Genomic DNA, 18,789 nt, shown 5'->3' on the forward strand with positions numbered 1-18,789 from the left:
GATAATTAGCAGTGAGAAGGTGAACAGAGAAAAGAATACGAGTCAACTCTGGCTCTGGTACTTATTAACTCTATGATTTAGTCCCAATTCCTTAATATCTGTAGGCCTCAGTTTCCTAATATATTTTTAAAAATCCGAGTGATATACCTGTCTTAAATTATTTCCTTGAGAATGTGGAGAGATAATCCACTCAGTATTTGGCTGTGTGGTAGGTGCTTGGCATTTGCTATTTTTGAATGAAACGTTGGAGAATTTGCCCCTTGCCATTGCTCCTAATCATGGGTCTTTCTTATTGACATTAATTCATAAGAAAATAAATGTGGCTACTTTCTAGCCACATAGCACCCTGTAATGTGCACTCTTCATTCCTTAGAACAGCCTTCAGAAACATGTCCTAGTCATTCAGACATTCTCATAAGAAGTAAATATGCATATGCATGAAGAAATGAAATAACTTCTGGATGTCATGAGGCCAGTTTGGGACAAGGCCAGGATACCTTGGGGAGGTATGAGACACGATTTTCATTTTACAGGGCACTAACAGAAAGTCCATGGTGTATATTAATGTGCTCTGACTCTGAGGATTAACATGCATGCTGCCACAATAGTATCTCCCCTTTGCCTTGTGCTTTGCTTCTTCGTCTTTTAACTGAGATTTGAATTATATCCTCCTGAATGGCTTTTCCTGATCAAAAATCTTAAGATTCTAGGATTATCTTCACGTTTGAATTATCTTGTGGTCTGCCTTATCCAGAAACTTAAGATCAGTCTTGAGTTGCCTGATCTTAAGATTAGTCTTCATTTCAGGTTTATATCTCTGGGTGACCATCTGAGAAAGGTCAAAGAGTGGTGATTCATGAGGTTGACCAGAGTCAGATCTGCAGTAAGGCAAGCAATCATTTGGCTTCCTGGAAACGCCTGCCAGAAGCTTCCTTCACGCACACCTTTCAGGGCATACTACACTTAACTAGTTCCATTAGGAACGTAATGACAGGCTTGAACTTGGGGAGGGAGAGTGTGTGTATCTTTCTATAACTGAAAGAAAACCATACATCCTATTATCCTTTAAGTGCCTGAAGCATCGTCATCCCTGGCCATGCAAAGTTAGTTCTCTGACAGCTCGGCCTGCATCCTCATTGCCACTGCCTACCCAAGGGCCTTATCATATGGAATAGTTCTCTCTGTGTGGCGCCCATGAACACAGTATTACCCGTTAAAATCCAGCCTCTGCTATTGTTCCTCAACTTGGATTTCAGAAATACTGCCATCATCATTTCATCCCTGACTTAAAAATCTTCCAGAGTATCTCTGAGGCCTAATGGAATGGTATGTGAATATTGGAGGGCAAGGTCATCTTTGGCATGTAGAAAGAAGTGATTATAGTTTTTCTTGTGTTTAGTATTGATCTCATTTAAAAGTTCCTTCTTTGATTCATAATATACACATAATTTACAGAGCATTATATACACATGACATAAGGAATATACGTGTGTTTGTGTGTATGTGTGCGTCTGTGTGTAGGCTGTATGTTAGAAAATTTTTACAGAGAGGAATGTATAACCAAAAAAGTTTGCAGATATTGATTTAAAGGATACAACTTATTTCCTTTGCATACGTTATTAGCTTATGCAAAGGAAAGTGTTCTGTACCTTGTTATCCTCCAACCCCTGCGTGAACCCCTTATTTCCCCACATTCTTCTGTCCAGCCATTTTCCTGTACAGTCCCTGAACATGCTAAACACATGCATCCCTCTGTGCCATTGCTCCAGCTGATGCTGCTCAAAGCAAAACCTGCCTGCTTATTTTAGGCTGTCTAAAATGGTGCTTCATCTTCAGAGCCTTTCTTAACTGTTTCTTGTCTAAGAGCCCACGATCCCAGGTAAAATTAGCATCTCCACTTTGTGATTCTGTGGAATTTTGTTTGTTCCTCTGTGACAGCACTTTTCATGTTCATTGCTGTAATGATTAGTTCTGTGTGTGTCTCCCTGATGGGGCCGTGGGTGCCTTCAAGGCAGGAATTGCATCTTACTCATCTTTGTACCCAGCACCTAGTGCATGTCGGAAGTCAGTAAGTGATGTTTGAGTTATTTTAAATTTTCATGAGTATATTACAGAGAAGAATCTGGGAGGAAAGGGGCTCATGTTATAAAGAGTAAAATTGGCCTGCTACAGAAATCTCATCTCTATTGGCAATTTCCATCTTAGCTGTTTTCCTGTCTTGCTTCTTCTGTCTTCCCTGGCTCAGTCAAACAGGATTCGATGGAAAAGATGCCTTTTCTTTCCATTTAGCTTTGAGGCAGCATGAAGGTTAAGGATTGCCTGTCTCAAGGTCACTTGATTCCTGTTGAAGGGTGAGGCAACTCGGTGTTTTGGAGACTGTGCAGTTTATGCAGGACGCTGCTGTGCTTGTCAGACTGTGTTCGGCGTGGGGCGGGGGGTGGGAAATGGAAGAAATGCATTAAGGCTGGAGGCATTGTATTAAAGGCTGCAAACAGATTTTTCTTATAAATGAGAAGCTTCTGTGAAAGTCACAGGTAACAGTGGAAAGTGCTAGATATAACATATTTCTTCCTTTCCTTTAACAAGCGAATGCTCTCCATCTACCCTGTGACTGGCACTGTGTTAGGTGCTGAGATAGTGAGGAAGATTCAAAGTTTCAAGCAGTTGTAATGAAGTATGCTGCGTCTTTACCTAACCTGTGGAAAGGGAGTCTGAAGAAGGATTGATTAACTTTATTGTAGGGAAGACTTGAGAGGGAGTCCTGGGCAGTGGAGGAAGGCAGAGGTGGTGTGTTTGAAGCAGAAGGAATATCTGAAGCCAGGATTCTAAAGTACAGGGTAGCAAACTCTCCGTGAGGGCTTGTTAGTAAATATTTTAGGCTTTTCAGGCTCTGTTGGAAGTACTCACCTCTGCTGTGGCATGAAAGCAGCTGTAGGTAGTACAGGAATGAAGGGGCATGGCTGTGTTCTAATAAAACTTTATTAACAAAATTGACAGCCACAGCTGTAATTCGTGGACTCCTGACCTTGGAAAAGGCATCTAGAAAAGGAATCTTTTCCAGAGAATCCTGTTTGAGCTAGGGAAGACAGAAGAAGCAAGGCAGGTAAACAGCTAAGATGTAAAATGCCAATAGAGATGGAATTTTTGTAGCAAGGAAGGAAGAATATTTGGTGAGCCTCTGATCTGATTGTTGTTAACACTTTCAAGTATTAGGAGTACTTTTCGTCTGCTGTTCCTGTGCCTGGAATGCTCTTCTTTGACATATCTCCAATAACTTCCTGTTCTTTATTCAGGTCTCTGTGATTCATTTTCTCAACAATCTTCACAATAGCACATTCATCTCTTAGCCTTTTTCTATTGTTTTAATGTTCAGTACTTATACTAAAATGCTATTATATATTTAATTCTTTATCTCTTGTCTTTCCGTCTTTCCTAAGAGACTATAAGTTTTGTGTTTCTTTCTCTGTTAGATTCAGTGGTGAGCTGGAGCTGATTGTGGTGTTGTGTTCTCAGCTCCAAATCCATGCTCAGTGATGTCAAGTGGCAGCTTTAAATTGGCCATGATGAGAATATTTACATGGGAAGTCAGCCCCATGGACATCAGATTTCTTCTGTTTGAGTGGGGAGCTGACTAGCACACAACTGATTGTCTCCTGTACCTAGAAGAATAACCAAAATAAAGTTTAATACCTGATACATGTCAGATATGGGTTGATTGAGAAAATAGATATGCATTTACAGATTCTGAGCTGTCTTGTAATTATTAGTGTGTTGTAGGGAGGTCCATTGCCCGTGGGTAGGTAAATGCTGCTGGAATACACCAGTTTTATTTGACTGATGGGGGAACTGAAGACTGTTGACAGAATATGGCTCTTTTTAAACCATACAGCAGATCCCGCAAGGCCACAATGACACCTCTCCAGCTTTACACACTCTGTTCTACAGGGTACCACTTTAGGTCTGTTCACTACTGTCTCCTGTGTGAATGAGGGGCCTCAGGCCTGTTTTTCTTCTACTAAAGAGCATGTATTTTTATCAAAGCTCAGTATGGTTTTATTTTTTGCAATGGGTGCAAAAGTCCAGATAATTTCTATTCTTTTTAAAAGGTCTTACTTCATCCCCTTTTGATTCATCTGGGACTTCAACTTGTGGTTGATAAATGTGTTCTCATCTATATCTTTTAGCTGTGATTATTCAGAAATATATTTTCTTATGAATAATTTCTAGAACCAATAGTCAAATTTTGAAATCTGTAGTACTAAAAGGCCCAGAAGCCCTTGATAAGAATCATATTTAATAGCCTCTTCAATCTCAGTTCCTTTAAGTGGACACATAAAACCTTAACACAGAAGGGCCCATTTGTAAATCCACAGAGACTTATTAAGGAGAAAAAACAAACAACAACAACAACAAAAAAAAAAACATCAAACTACTACTCTACAATTCATGTTTAACATTTACAAAGAACTTTGCATTTTCAGGCTGCCTGGTAAAACATCTTTTTAATTTCCTGTCCAAAGCACAAACTAAAGGAAAAGCAAACTGCCATCTGGTTGATCCCAGAACTTTTGGGGACATCAGGATCCAGGACCTTAGAGAGGACCTTGCATTGTCACTCAAAGTGTCTCAGCCTTTGGAGATGTGCGTGTCCTTCACAGTCGCTCTGACCCATAGATTTTTTTTTACTTCTCCCCCATAGCTATCTATGGCCAATGGTAGAAAATACTCTTTTCTTTAGGCAATCTGTTCTCTCTTTGAAGACAATTTACAGAAAGTTCTTTTTTATCTGCTTCCTGGTAACTTTCACCCACTGGCCCTGGTTGTATCCCTATAGAGTCACTCAGCAAATTGGCTTCCTGCTTGTGTCGGCTCTCCAGAATGTGGAGACAGCTCTTGCATCCCCCTGAGTCCTCCCTTCTCCAGGCTGCAAATCAACTGTTCATTCAGCCATTCTTCATATGACAGCCCTTTGTACCCTCTTTGTTTGGCTCTCTTTCCTCTGGGCATGTTCCAGTTTTGCCAGTGTCCTTTTTAAAGTGACTGAACAATGCTAGAGATTGGTGAAGACTGTAGACTCTTCAGTTAGTCCTGGTTCTGCATTTATAGCTCTGGAACCTTCCTTGGGTAAGTGATATAGCTTTTCTGAATATTAGTAATCTCATCTGTAAAATGAGAAAAGAGTCCCTCACACATTCAGTTATTATGAGTAGTAAATAAAAGTTCAAATAAAATCATTAGGAGAGTGCTTGGTACAAAGAAGATGGTTTCAAAATGTGATCATTGTTATGAAAATAAGAATAGTTAATTCTTGAGCTACAGACTCCATAACAAAGTTTACATCATTGTTATACTATTTTCCATTTTAATTTGGAGTTTACATGGAGACACTTTTGCTCAGTCTGGGTATAAATGTTGAATTATGCTGGTCCTAGCTAAATATAATTCAATTTTAGTGTCAAATTTCCTATTATCTCTTTTCTTTATAACCCTCAGATTCCAGTGACAGATGCAGGGCCAAGTGTTCCTCCTCCTCCTCCTTCTTTTTTACCTTGTTGTCCCCATCCCTCCATCTTGTGCAAGATAAGGATTATGTTTTGCCTGTTCTTGGGAAGGAAGGGATAATGTCTAATCAGTCAGTACTAGAGAATGAGTTCTTGTGTCAGCTGGGTGACATTGGACAAGACACTTGCTCTGAGCCTCAGCTGGTTGATAGGTTTGTTTTTATCTTTGACATTGATAAGAGAAGGTGTTAGACTCCAAGGTTCTTTCCATTTCTAAGCCCTGTTCTATGTTCTGTAACCTAGTACTCCTCCTGAGATGTGAGCTGGTGCCTTGGCTCTATTCTGGGTTTCTACTGTGAGCCTAGGAAACTGCTCCATGTGTAACAAGTCAAGCCAGTGGGGAGGCCTAGAGAGCTCCCACAGGTGGCAGCTTCTCTGAGTGGCTGTGAATTCAAACTTTCTGTTGAGGTTACCATATCATCCTGAAGGGATACAGTGTTGAATAAGAGCTCTTATTTATCCTTTACTTTCATTCTTACTGAACCTTGCTGAGGGTGAAATTATTTTTCTTCCTCCTCTTCCTTCTTCCTTCTTCTTTCTCTTCCTCCTTCTCCTCCTCCTTCTGGCTATAATTGCTATTTTAATATCTTTTATGTTATAATGATATTTAGTTTATAGAGAAGATAACTGTTTTCCTTATCAACATGTTAGAAGGGCATATGTGTCAGAGTGAAGAAGCAATATTGATACATTATGATTAACTGAGCCCATGCTTTATTCAGATTTCCTTTATTTTTACCTAAATTTCTTTTTCTGTTTTAGGATCCCATCCAGGATACCACATTATATTTAGTTATCATGTTTCCTTAGATTCCTCTTGTCTGGTATTTTTTTCATTTTTTTTTCCTTTTCTTCAACAACCTTGAGAATTTTGAGGAGTATGAGTCACGAATTGAATTGGCATTTGTCTGGTGTTTTTATCAAAATTAGACAGAGGTTGTGGAGTTTTGGAGGAAGATCACAGAGGTAAAATGCCACTCTCATTCTGTCACATCAAGGATACGAGCATTCAGCATGGTTTATGACTACAGAAGTTAACCTCGATTACCTGGTTGAAGTAGTGTTTTTCTGTCAGGTTTCTCCACTGTAAAGTTACTCCCCCGCCCCAATCCCATTCCATACTGTACCCTTTGGAAGGAAGCCATCATGGGGAGCCTGTGGAAGTTTCTTATTCATGTCACAGTCCAAGGTGTTTCTGAGAGCTATTGTCTTTTCTCCACACCAGTTATTCAGGGACCCAGCATTCTTCCATTCTTTTGCTCTGACATCCCTGAGGGCTTTGTCATCTTAATCCAGCCAGAGTTAAGGAAAAGAGAATCTGGAGGAGAATGTTTGCTTTTAAAAGTCTTGGCCTGAAAAATGGCACACATCACTTCCACTTACATTCCATATGACACTTATTCATCTGCCAAACCTAATTGCAAGGGAGGCTAGGACATATGGTCTAGCTGGGTGCCCAGGAAAAAGAGGAAATGGATTTGAGTGAAATGCTAGCAGTATGTGCCATCCCACTTTACAGAAGAAAAGGTAACAAACCAGCCTCTAGTAATATAGCCATCAATATATGTCTTTTTTTAAAAAAATGCAATAGAAGAACATAATGTTAGAATCAAGGAAAGTCATTTAAATTGGAAAAAAAAACTAGCACAATCAAAAACTTATTCCATTGACTGTATTTAATGAATTTCACTGTTGCTGTGTGAATACTGGTTAAGAACAGATACTTTCATGTCAGCATTTGAATACTTCTGCCCTATATTCTACCTGTTCTAGACTCTGCATTGTTCCCAGAGTCTGCTCTGTCTTCCTGTCTTGAATGCCTCCCTCCCCCGAGACCCCAGAAAAAGCCAACTCATTCCTTAATTCCTCAAGTGACAGATGAGGTATCTTAGCTTAAGTCCCTGCTCCTAAGGACTATCAGGACACTCTGCTTCCCTCTCTCATCTAGCATAGGTCCCCTGCTAGTGCTACTAGTGTTAACTATCATATGTTTTGTTTTTTTGACTGAGTGCTCCTTGGGGATTCCATAGGTTTTACAGGTCCCTGGGCAGAATCGGACAAATAATATGGGTGTTTGTTGAAAGTACCCAGGGTGTAGGATGCTAGATATGCTAAAAAGTCATTTCATGGTTTTAATTCCTTTTTGAAAAAAAAATAGCAAAACATATTATTTTCCCATCTATTTTAAAAGAGTTCTTCACTTATGTTGTCAGCTTTTGTGAAGGAGGGGATCTTGGGCTTAGTCTGGGAAGACTGGTAGAGCCTGACAGATGGGAGTGAGGCACTGGCCCATCAAGTGGGCAGTGTAACTTTGAGTGACCTGTCCGAGGTTGTAGGTGTTTGTTCAAAGGATGGCCAGGTCTCCTGTGAAACTTCAAGAGGTTCACTTTTGTAGATCATCACATAGTTACAACTCAAGTTACTGGGCTTGTTCTGGCGTTGATCTCAGCACTGGGGGTTGGTATAAAAGTCTAGTGCTCATTATCCTGAATAGGAGTTACCAACCTGAATTCCCAGAGTCCCAATAGGGGGATAGCTTCACCACGACAAAAGAAGTGTTTAATTACAGGCAAAGAAAAAGGAGCCTGAAGAAAACAAACACTCATTTGCAGGCTTTAATGACTAAGCTGCCATGCCTTTCATTACCAACAAAAGCATGACTTCTTCATGAATTAAGAGGTGGTTGCCCCTTTCCTTCTTTCTGCCACTTTCAATCCTCTATTCTCAGTCCACTGTTACTGGAGTGGCTTTACAAGCTCAATCAGCATTTTACTAAAACAGAAACCAGGAGACATGGGGTCTTCTCTGTGTTATCTCTTCAGTTTATCTGCATTGTTTCTTTGGTTTTTATAGTTGAAATGTCAGACCTTAATTAGAATTCATATTTTTATATGGTCTCATACTATCACATTGTTATTCATTTGAAGTTCTCAAAGATTAAAATTAGGGTACAAAAAAAATTTTTTTTTTTTCGTTATGTAGATGCAAACCCTGAGACCAGGTATTCTGTGATTTTCTCATGACCCCAAAGGCAATTGGAGTTCAGATTTAGGTCTTCTGACTCCGAATTTGGAGCTGAGTATGCTACATCAGAAGCTGCTGGTCAGCCAGGGAGCTTCATGCAAAGGCTCCCCTCAAGTTGTTTGCTGTGAGGTTAGCTCCCTGTGTGTTTCTCTGACATGGCCTGCTGTGTGGGATTAGGTGAGTCTGTGGAAGAAAAAGCATTACCCAAGGTCTGCAACCACTCAGGGCAGAGGATTCAAACATACTCAAAGTGAATAGAGACCCATAAAGGGACCTAATGATCATTTAATTTAACTTCTGGATTTCATTCATAAGGAAAATGAAGTCCACAAATTACAAATTGAATTTACTTAATTCAAAAAGATAATGGATAGCTATTGCTTAGAATGCCTAGTTTCCAGTTCAGTTCTTTTTTCATTAACCTTCTTCCTCATTCACAATTTTCTTGTCACTTCTCTTGCTTCATAGAATTGCTTGGAAGAAGACGTGACGATATTGGCATGCTCAATTTGGGCAATGAAATGGTAGTTCAAAACTCCTCCCATAGACATATTATATCCACAGAGCTAAACATATCCAGTCCTTAACTACAATCCCTTTTAGACCTAAATGTGAATAAATGTGTTCTGTTTAATACACACTGCCCAGCATTTTGCCTGAAAGGGGGAAACAAAAAAAAAAAGACATTTGTGGTAAATATGGTTTGAATAAATGGCAAAGATGAAGTTGATAGGCATGAATTCAGTGATTGTCCTTCTGAGGTTATTATATCGCTATGTCAGCGTTCACATGATCTCCATCTTGCCTCAGTTTTTTTATCACCAGAAGCAGCATTTTTCTTTTTCTCCTCATTTTTATGAAATAATTAGGGCTATAAATGCACTAGAATAATTTTCACCCAACACCAGAAACCAAAAGATGGTGACTCTGTGGAAACTAGATTGTTGCTGGCAGCCAACATCACAATGAGAAGGCTTTAAATATTTATATTTAGCTGATGAACAAATATCCAAATGTGGTATACAAAAGCCAGTTTGATGATAGTTATGTGTAGGGAGTTTTAAAAGTGAAGACATTTGGTTTGAAATTTTTAAAGAAATATGCAGGATTTTATTTAGTTAGTTTGTGTACTGGAAAATGACTTTTGCAGAACTGGGGCTCTTCCTTGGTGAAGTGTTTAGTTAAGGTGAAATCTGTGTCCCCTCATGCTTTCCAATGACATCTCATGGTCATGGGGGGTTTGCTGGTACCAATAATTCTCGTCTAAGATATTATTTTTTCTGGCTAAATTAGATCAGAATATCAAAACCCAGGAATTTCTGATGGATATTTGACAGACAGCAGAAATAGAAGTCTTACACTGCCTGATCATGGCTGCTGGAAGCTTCTGAGGAATTACAGTAGCATTTTGGCTTAAAAAATGATTCTGGAACAGGACCATAAACTTGGTAGTATCTTGTAGCCATGCACCAGATGCAGAAGGGAGGGGAAATAATTCACTTATTAGTGTGTCTCTGTATTTTTCTAATCATAATTAACATTTATTTATTTACATTCAATACTGATGCAAAGTATTTTGGTTCTGCTTCTAGAAGTATAGATATGTTACTGAAATGCCCCCCCCTTACAAATACTAATTTCAGTTTATACCATCGGCATTTATGCATTTACTTACATAATGTGTTTCACAAATTTGCAATTGTGCATTTTATAAACAAAATTAAAATTTGAATAATTATTTCATTTTTGTTTTTCAGAACCCCAGCTGAAAGGAATTGTGACAAGGTTATTCAGCCAGCAGGGATATTTCCTGCAGATGCACCCAGATGGTACCATTGATGGGACCAAGGACGAAAACAGTGACTACAGTAAGGAACATTAGCTTCTCGAAATATGATTACAAATCAAATGCATAACCCAGAGTATCTTCTATTTAAAACATGGCCAGGCTCCCTTTTGAACTATTTAACTATTAGTGAGCTAGTGTCTTTCCATTTATCCTTCTAGCCATGGATTCCCTACACCAAAGAGAAAGTGTGGGAGAGAAGTTATGTACTCACTGAGGAGATAGAAGGCTTGAAGGTGTTCCATCTGATCAATAGATGAAAATTTCTTCCAATTGCAGAAATTTTCATCATTTTCATGATAAGTACTCATAGGAACAATTCAGATATTCTAGCACAAGGTATTCTGGAACCAAATAGTGAATATAAGTTATAATTTTTAGAATATAATTTCTGGAAGGTAAAAATTATTTCTTAAGGCAAAGATTGAATGCACACATATGTGCATTATATGTTAAATCATTTTGGTTAAAAGTAAAATTAAATAAATAATATGTATTTATACATTATGATTTTTCAACAGTATATACAATAGTAATAAGATGATAAAGATTGGTATATCTGACATGGAATTTTAAAAATAATTTTTGAGCCTGGTGTGGTGGTGCATGCCTCTAATCCCAGTGCCTCTAATCCCTGTGTCACCCATGTTAATTCTGAGATACCCCTACTTCACAGTTTCCTTTTAAACAAATGAGGTAGGAGGATCACAAGTTCAAAGCCAGCTTCAGCAACTTAGCAAGGCCCTAAGCAACTCAGGGAGACCCTGTCTCTCTATAAAATACAAAGAAGGGCTGGGGATGTGGCTCAGTGGATAAGTGCCTAGGTTCAATCTCTGATATACCCCCAAAGAAAAAATCGAAATAAAAGAGCCAAGTGTTAATATATTGATAATAAAATCCATAGAAATAGTTTTTAAGTAGTTTAACTTTACAGTTGAGAAATCAAAGTATGACAGTGTGTTTGCATTTTAGAAAAAAATTCAAATACAGGCTTGAGTCAAGGGTATTTCTCATATATTTCAACTTCTTCATAATCATACAGATACCTCTGGGTAAATTCATATTATTCTAAACTTATTCTGGGTGCTGTATTTTTCTTAAGTTTATTTATATTAACTTTTAGATCTTTAGTGTTGGACACATAGTAAGTATTCATTAATATCTGTGCAGTAGGGTTGGACTCTGAGGGTTGTGATTTTGAGGTCAAACTGAAAATATAAAAAAACCTTCTCAGCCAATGTAGGAAAACTGATGTTTCACAATGATATAGCCTCTAAATTAATCATAAAGATTTGAGGAATGATTCAAAGTCCTTAAAGTGTCAGGATACTCTCATTCACCCCTTCTGAATTTTCTTTGTTTGCTTAATATTGAACATTGCAAAATATGAATTACAATAAAGAAAAGATCTTATTATGAAGAATTTCAATGCAGTTTTCTTGCTGTCAGTTTTCAGCAAAGTAGTTGATTAGCTTATTGTGTTTTGCATTGTTTGTATTTATGTGAATGAATTCTTTAAATGATTCAAGTTTTCAATTCAGTATAGAAAATAAGAGTATTCTTCTCTCCATGTAAGATTGGCATCTACTGCATCTGTACTTGAATGTTTAGGGAGGATGTAGGGAGGATTCAAGTATAAAGGAATCAACCCACAGCTTAGCTGTGTCACCCATATTAATTCTGAGATATCCCTACTTCACAGTTTCCTTTTAAACAAATGAGGTGACAGGACATGATAATTATATCAATATTCTCTATTTGCATCATCCTCCCAGATCTTATATATACCTACTTATACATACATACATTTATATACATATACTTTTGTATATATGTATATGTATGTATATATTTGTGTGTGTGTATATATATTAAATTAATGACCGACACGTATGTACCCTCCACATACCATACTGAAGATGATGGATGATGCCTTTTGTCACTGCTTTTAGCAAGTGTCTGAACTCAAAAATTTAAACCAATTTTTTATTGTGATGAACTCCTGCATACACTTTTTGATAAATTGTTCTTAAAAACAGTTTACACGTACAAAATAAAAGGAATAATGTACATTTAATTTGGATACACATCACCAATTTAAAATTAATTAAAAATTTCAATACATTTGAACTCCATGTATATATATTGGTATAATGTGTACTTACATCATTCATAATATTGTTATATATACTTTCAAACGTTTTATAAGTGAGAACACTGTCATGTATATCTTTTATGTACTTCAGCCTTAATATTATAGTGTGAGGTCTGTATAGGTAGTACACTTTATCTACTTTATTTTTGTAAAATATTTCACCATATGTATATAGCTAAATACAGCTATCCATTCTTCTTTGACCAATATTTTAAATTTCTATTTTAAGACAATTAAAAACAGGCCACCAAGATCTTTCTTTCATCTCTCTTTAAAAAATGACACACATCTCACCTTGGCACTATGTGTTCTGATATTCCCCTCAACAGTGTTAGTCATCTTTCCATTACTGTAATAAATACCTGTAAAAATCCACTTAACAAGAAGAAAGATTTATTTTGGTTCACAGTTTTGGAGATGTCAGACTATGACTGTTAACCCTATTCCTTGGGCCTGTGGTGGCACAGTACACTTTGGTGGGAGCATGTTGCAGAGGAGATCTTCTTACCACATGGTTGGGATGTGTAAGAGAGCAAGGAAGGGCCAGGGTCCCACAATCCCCTTCCAGCACATGCTCCCAAATGACTGGAAGACCCTCCCAACTAGGCCTCAAGCCTTTAACACATTGGCCCTTGGGGGACATTCCAAATCCAAACTATGGCACTCATGTTACTTCTTTGCATCACTGCTGAGAGCACTAGACATATATGTTATTGATATTTATTTGTTTATTTTTGTCCCAAGCACATGCAAGTTCCACAAGAGGAAAGATTTTGTTTTGATCTTTCATGTGTATTTAGAATGATCGCTTCTACTCAGTAGGAGTGAAATGGATGAATTAATGAATGACCATCTCCCCATGAATATGTGAAAAAATTTTTTCTAGGTTATTGGCTAAATACTTTTCCCCACCCATATGCTTTGCAGCTGTTTCTTTCAAACTCATTCTAGATTTTAGAAAAATGACAAAGTAATATAGCAAGTTCCTTTACATACTCTCCTCCCAGCTTCCTGTAATGTCAACACGTCATGTAACAATACAATTGTCAAAACCAGGAAATGAACACTGTTAAATGCTATAGCCATTTCTTGAGTTATAACCTTCATTCAGATTTCACCTTTTCAAGTGTACTGTATTCTGACCCCTCTCCTACAGATTTAATAAAAAACTTCAGTTGAAAATAACTTTTATATATACTTTTCCTGAGTGAAGATCAGGGGTAAAAAATATCAGAATGATATTTAAATCCTACTCATGTTTTTTAATAGAAAAATTATAAGCCTCTAAGTTGTTAAAACGCCTTTTCTTTCTCCACTTTGTGTGGGTGGAGAGTAAAACCAGTTGATTGTTTGAAAAAGAATCTTGTTACTATGAGCATCTGTCAGAAATGTGTTGTTTGGTTCACCAGATATCATTGGGTCCAACTAACTTTACCATGGTATCTTGCACAGAATTGATAAAGGCACCTGTTCTTTTGTTCATGAAGAAAAGACTAATTGCATGTAATTGAGTACAAACACAGATGGGTTTGTCAGCAGTAACAGATAAAAATCTCTACAAATGTAATGATAACAAAAAAAAAAAAATTGCAGAACTGTGTCGAAACCCTGGTACAAAAAAGACATTTGCAGTTTGGAGGGTATTAATAGGAATATTTTACATAAAATTGAAAAGCTAATTATTCTGCTCCACAAGCTACCAAAGAAGAGACATTTGAAGAGGTTAAAAATGCTAGGAAGACAACAATGAAGATATTTTAACCAAATGTATTGTTCTCCTCATCTGAACAAAGATTGCTAAGAGCCCTTTGACTGAGGAAGGGGCTCCCTGATAAGTTAGTGCTGTGGTTAAACTGGGGAGAGGTTTTCAAGAAAGCCCCTGGGGCATGGAGGGAGAAGCCCTTGGTGGCTGGAAGAGTCTCAGAGTTCAGTGACTTTTTTTTATTTTTTAATTTATTTTATTTTATTTTTTTTTTTTGTGGCTGTAGATGGATAGTACACATTTATTTATTTATTTGTTTATTTATTTATTGTTTATTTTTATGTGGTGCTGAAGATCAAACCCAGTACCTCCTACGTGCCAGGCAAATGCTTTACCACTGAGCCACAACTCCACCCCCAGGGTTGAGACATTTAAAGTCCCCTCCAGCTATAAGGAGTTTCTTTTGAAACACATATTGAATAGGTAAGATAAGTGTATGTGACAGCCAGGTGCTGGCTTGGCAATCTCACAAAATCAGACAAGGCCACTGTGAAATGTGGATCAAGAAAAAAAGCAAAACCACTCAGGAATCACGTGGTCAGAACTACAAAATGACCAAGTCTTTCTCTATTGTGGGCTATGTGAGTGGCCACTGGTGCTTTACCAAACCTGGCTTTCCCCTTGCTGTTTTTCTTGCCTTCTAGATAAGATTATCAAAATACCCAACCATAGAATCACACCTGCCTTTTCAGAACACCAGTCTGGAGCAAAGGCACAGTTCTCTGGAGCTCTCCCTCAATCACCAAACACACCCAAAGCCTCTGAGTCTTTTCTTTCATCCTCTTGCTGAGATGTTCCTGCTTTTGCCATGATGTATGATACAGAGCAGATAATCTTGTTACAGAGTAGATAAACCCAATTTGGTCAATCACAGTTTTGTTTCTGATATTTTTTGGCTAGAAGGTGTTGACACAGTCAAAAACACTTTTATTTCTTGAACCCCTTCTACTACCTGGCCACATTTCTGGTATGTTTTTGAACATATTCTGTGCATTTGTCACTTTATAAAAATTGTTTCTCTCTCTCCCCTCCCCCATCTCTCTTTTTCTTGTTTGTTATATTTTTATTTATAATGGATCTGCAAGGTTTTCCATATTGATACATATACAAAGGAATAATTTAAGTACCTAATTTGCTATTGATGCAGATTACAATTCTTTCTAATAGTTTAAAAATGCAAACAGTGCTGTAAATCACGTCTTTGCTCAGAAGTAATTTTTCATATGTGCAAATGTATTTACAGGATGGATGCTTAGCAGAACTGCTAGGTCAAGGATAGATGCCTTTGTTATTTTGAAAGATACCATCTAATTGCTTTTCATTCCATGAATGTACACTGAGAATGTCTGTTTCCTTATGTTCTAGTCAACATGGTGCTACAAAATTTGGAGTTTGATGATACCTTAAGACAAAAATTTTGAACTTTTCTCATCATGAGTTAGTTTGAACACTTGTTTACATAAGAGCCATCTGCATTTCTTTTTCTATGATATGACTGTTTATATTTGATTCTATAAAATGTTTTTTTATCATTTGTAGTAAATCTGTATGTAAAAAATTTGCTCTTTGCTATGAGATGTATATTTTGGCTCATTTTGTTGTCTTTGATGGATTATTTTGTGTGTGTGCCATGCTTCATTGCATTCTATTGTAAATATGCTTTTATCTTCTTAATTTTTCTTTCCTATTTAAAAAGACTGCTAGTTCCAAGATGAATTCTCCAGTTTTGTTTTGCTAATATATTCTTTCATTTTTATACTTAATACTGAATTGATCTGGAATTTATTTCTTGGGATCTTTTGATTTGATTCTAGACCTCTAACGTTTATGTTCCTATAAATTGCAAATACAAATACAAGTATAAATATATTAAATTGCTATGAGGTCAGTATAAAGGAACATACTTAAAAATAGTTTCTGTCTAATTTTCAGAAATTCAACTGGAAATGTAAAAATCTAGTCATCTAGTTATGTTTTCTATACAATACCAAACATATGATGTTTTGATACAGCAGTCACAAGTATATAGAAACAGTCAAAGCTAGCAGAATCTAGTATTGCTAAACTTTGAACAGAAACACCATCCAAATAATTAGTTGGAAAAATTATCAAGGAAATTTTGTATTTCTTACTACAGCAGAATACAGATACTGCCCAAAATTATGAAGAAGTTCTCTGTCCTTAACAGGGTGTCTCTCTGGCCAAGAAGTTCATTTCTTTCACATACTCAAGCATATGTGTTATAGTATGCTTGGGAAAGTGAGGGAAATAATATCCTATCATTAGGTATGCTGTTCCATACCTAATGATAGGATATTATTTTTTTCTTGTGTCATCTGTATTTTAATAATATATCATGAATTTGTATGTGTGAACTCATATTCTATTTGGATAGAAAAGAAAGAAACACATATATTATCTTGCTGATTTTCTTTAAGCAAGGTTATAATCTTGAGCAACAGTTTGGTACAGGTGTTGATACTCATAGAGTCGCATATCTTCTGAAGAGCACAGTTGATCTTCAGCTTTAACTTATGAATTAATCTATTTCATTTGATTTTTATAAATAAAGGTAAAATGTACTTTTATGTCAAAATTCAGGAGGTGTCTCAGGTAGTTGTCAGAAATCTATGTTTTTGTTGACTCTTACTTCTAAAGATAGTGCCTCCAAGTAATACTTGTGTAAAGCTTGAACAAGAACCAGTCATTTCCTTCAATAGTTTACCCCCTGTCACAAATCATAACAGAATAAATTGCTCATAATTTTTAAATCTTGGTTTATCACTTTCTTCTTAGTTTAAAATTTCACTTTGTTCTTAAGACTTCTGCCCCACCACCCTCCTTAGACTTCTGGTCAGTAAAGCAAGATGTGAGCCATTTGAAATTATTTCTAAATTGCTCTATAACTATTTATAGGTATGTTTATAAGCAGAATACACAGTGGGTTAAGAATGTTGCAAGAGCTACATAACCAATTATATTCCTAGAAGGTGCTAAGTAGTCTTTAGACCCTTTCTGAGTCTGTGAAGTGACTGGCACTTACCTTGGACAAGTAACATAAACTTTCTCCAGTTTAACAAAGCTTAGATATGTACAGAGTTGGAGGAATAGAGAATCTCCAAGATTATAATAGCCATTTTTCCCCCTTTACATATAGAAATAAAATGTATGCCCAGGAAAATGTATTGACCACTTCCATTTCTTTAAATAGCATTTGTTCTGAAAGGTATTTCATTGTTATATTGCCTCTCTTCAGTTGTCAAGTTTGTGTGTGAAGACCCAAGGAGTCACACACATATGTGAGAGACCAATATTTGAATCCAGAATATCAGACTTGAGATTCTGTGCCTTAACCTCTCCATTTCTTAATTCCCTCATTTGTTAAATGAAAATTATAAGAGTATTTAGATCACAGGATTATGTACATTAAATGGGTTGATTGGTGAAAAGTGCTTAAAACAGTACCTTGAACACAGTTATAAATGCTCTTGGTAGTTGTCAGCCTTTTCCGTAGAGTGAGAGAGCCCTTATTTACAAGAAGCTCACAGGGCCACTCTAACAGAAGTAGAATTCTTCATGGTGGCCATCATTATATGAAAGCGTTTGGAAGTATTGACATTGGAGGGTATTGAAGAATACCATATATTTTTAGGTCTTGGAGTTTTTACACATGTCAATTCCTTTTAGTTGGAATGTCTTCACCAATCTTAGGCACCTGGTAAGTACCTTTATCCTTCAGAACCCCCCTCAACCCTTATCCCCTTCATGAAAGGCCATCTCTAGCAATCCCCCTCCACTGCTGTCCCCACACAAAACCCCACATTAATAACGCACTTTCCGCCACTATACTTGAACCCTAGGCATTCATTTACAGGTTCACAAGTTGCATTCTTCTAAAGTTCCTTATTCACATTTGTGTTTTTTGTTACTTCTTTTTTTATTTTTATTTTTTTTATTGGTTGTTCAAAACCTTACAAAGCTCTTGGCATATCATATTTCATGCATTAGCTTCAAGTGAGTTACTTCTTTATTTGCTCTTTTTTTCTAGTACAACAGTGGATGTTTTCCAAGATCCCAAACTATAGTACCACAGATGTGTTTAACTTATCTGGCACCCTTTAAGGGGAAATATCCAGTGGATTTAGGCATTGGATGCACCTGCTTGTTCCTGTTTCCTTCCTACCTGCATAGGTTCTGAAGACTGAGTTTGGGGTACCTGTGAGTCTCATTGAATATTTGCGAAAAATTGATGAACACATCACAGGAACAGAGTGCCTCTCTTAAATATCACCAATTGTAAGACACAGTGACTTGGGCTGTGAGTCAGAGAGCCTGATTTCCACTCCAGGTCTTTCTCTAATTAGCTGTCTGATCTTTGTAAGTCATACAACCTTTGGGTGCATCGGTTTTCTACTCTGTAAAATGAGGTATTTGGAAAGGA

At 37.0% G+C, this 18,789-nt stretch overlaps 1 protein-coding gene across 2 annotated transcripts in view; it reads left to right on the plus strand.

The window, feature by feature from the left end:
• Fgf12 (fibroblast growth factor 12) overlaps positions 1 to 18,789 on the plus strand; it is a 326,815-nt gene that overhangs the window by 136,537 nt on the left and 171,489 nt on the right. For both annotated transcript variants that reach the window (XM_026400287.1, XM_026400286.2), the window contains exon 2: positions 10,343 to 10,453. In XM_026400287.1, the coding sequence (XP_026256072.1) occupies positions 10,343 to 10,453 (111 nt within the window). The remainder of the gene's footprint in view (positions 1 to 10,342; positions 10,454 to 18,789) is intronic.

Source organism: Urocitellus parryii, chromosome 2, assembly GCF_045843805.1.
Source record: "Urocitellus parryii isolate mUroPar1 chromosome 2, mUroPar1.hap1, whole genome shotgun sequence".
NCBI lineage: Eukaryota > Metazoa > Chordata > Mammalia > Rodentia > Sciuridae > Urocitellus > Urocitellus parryii.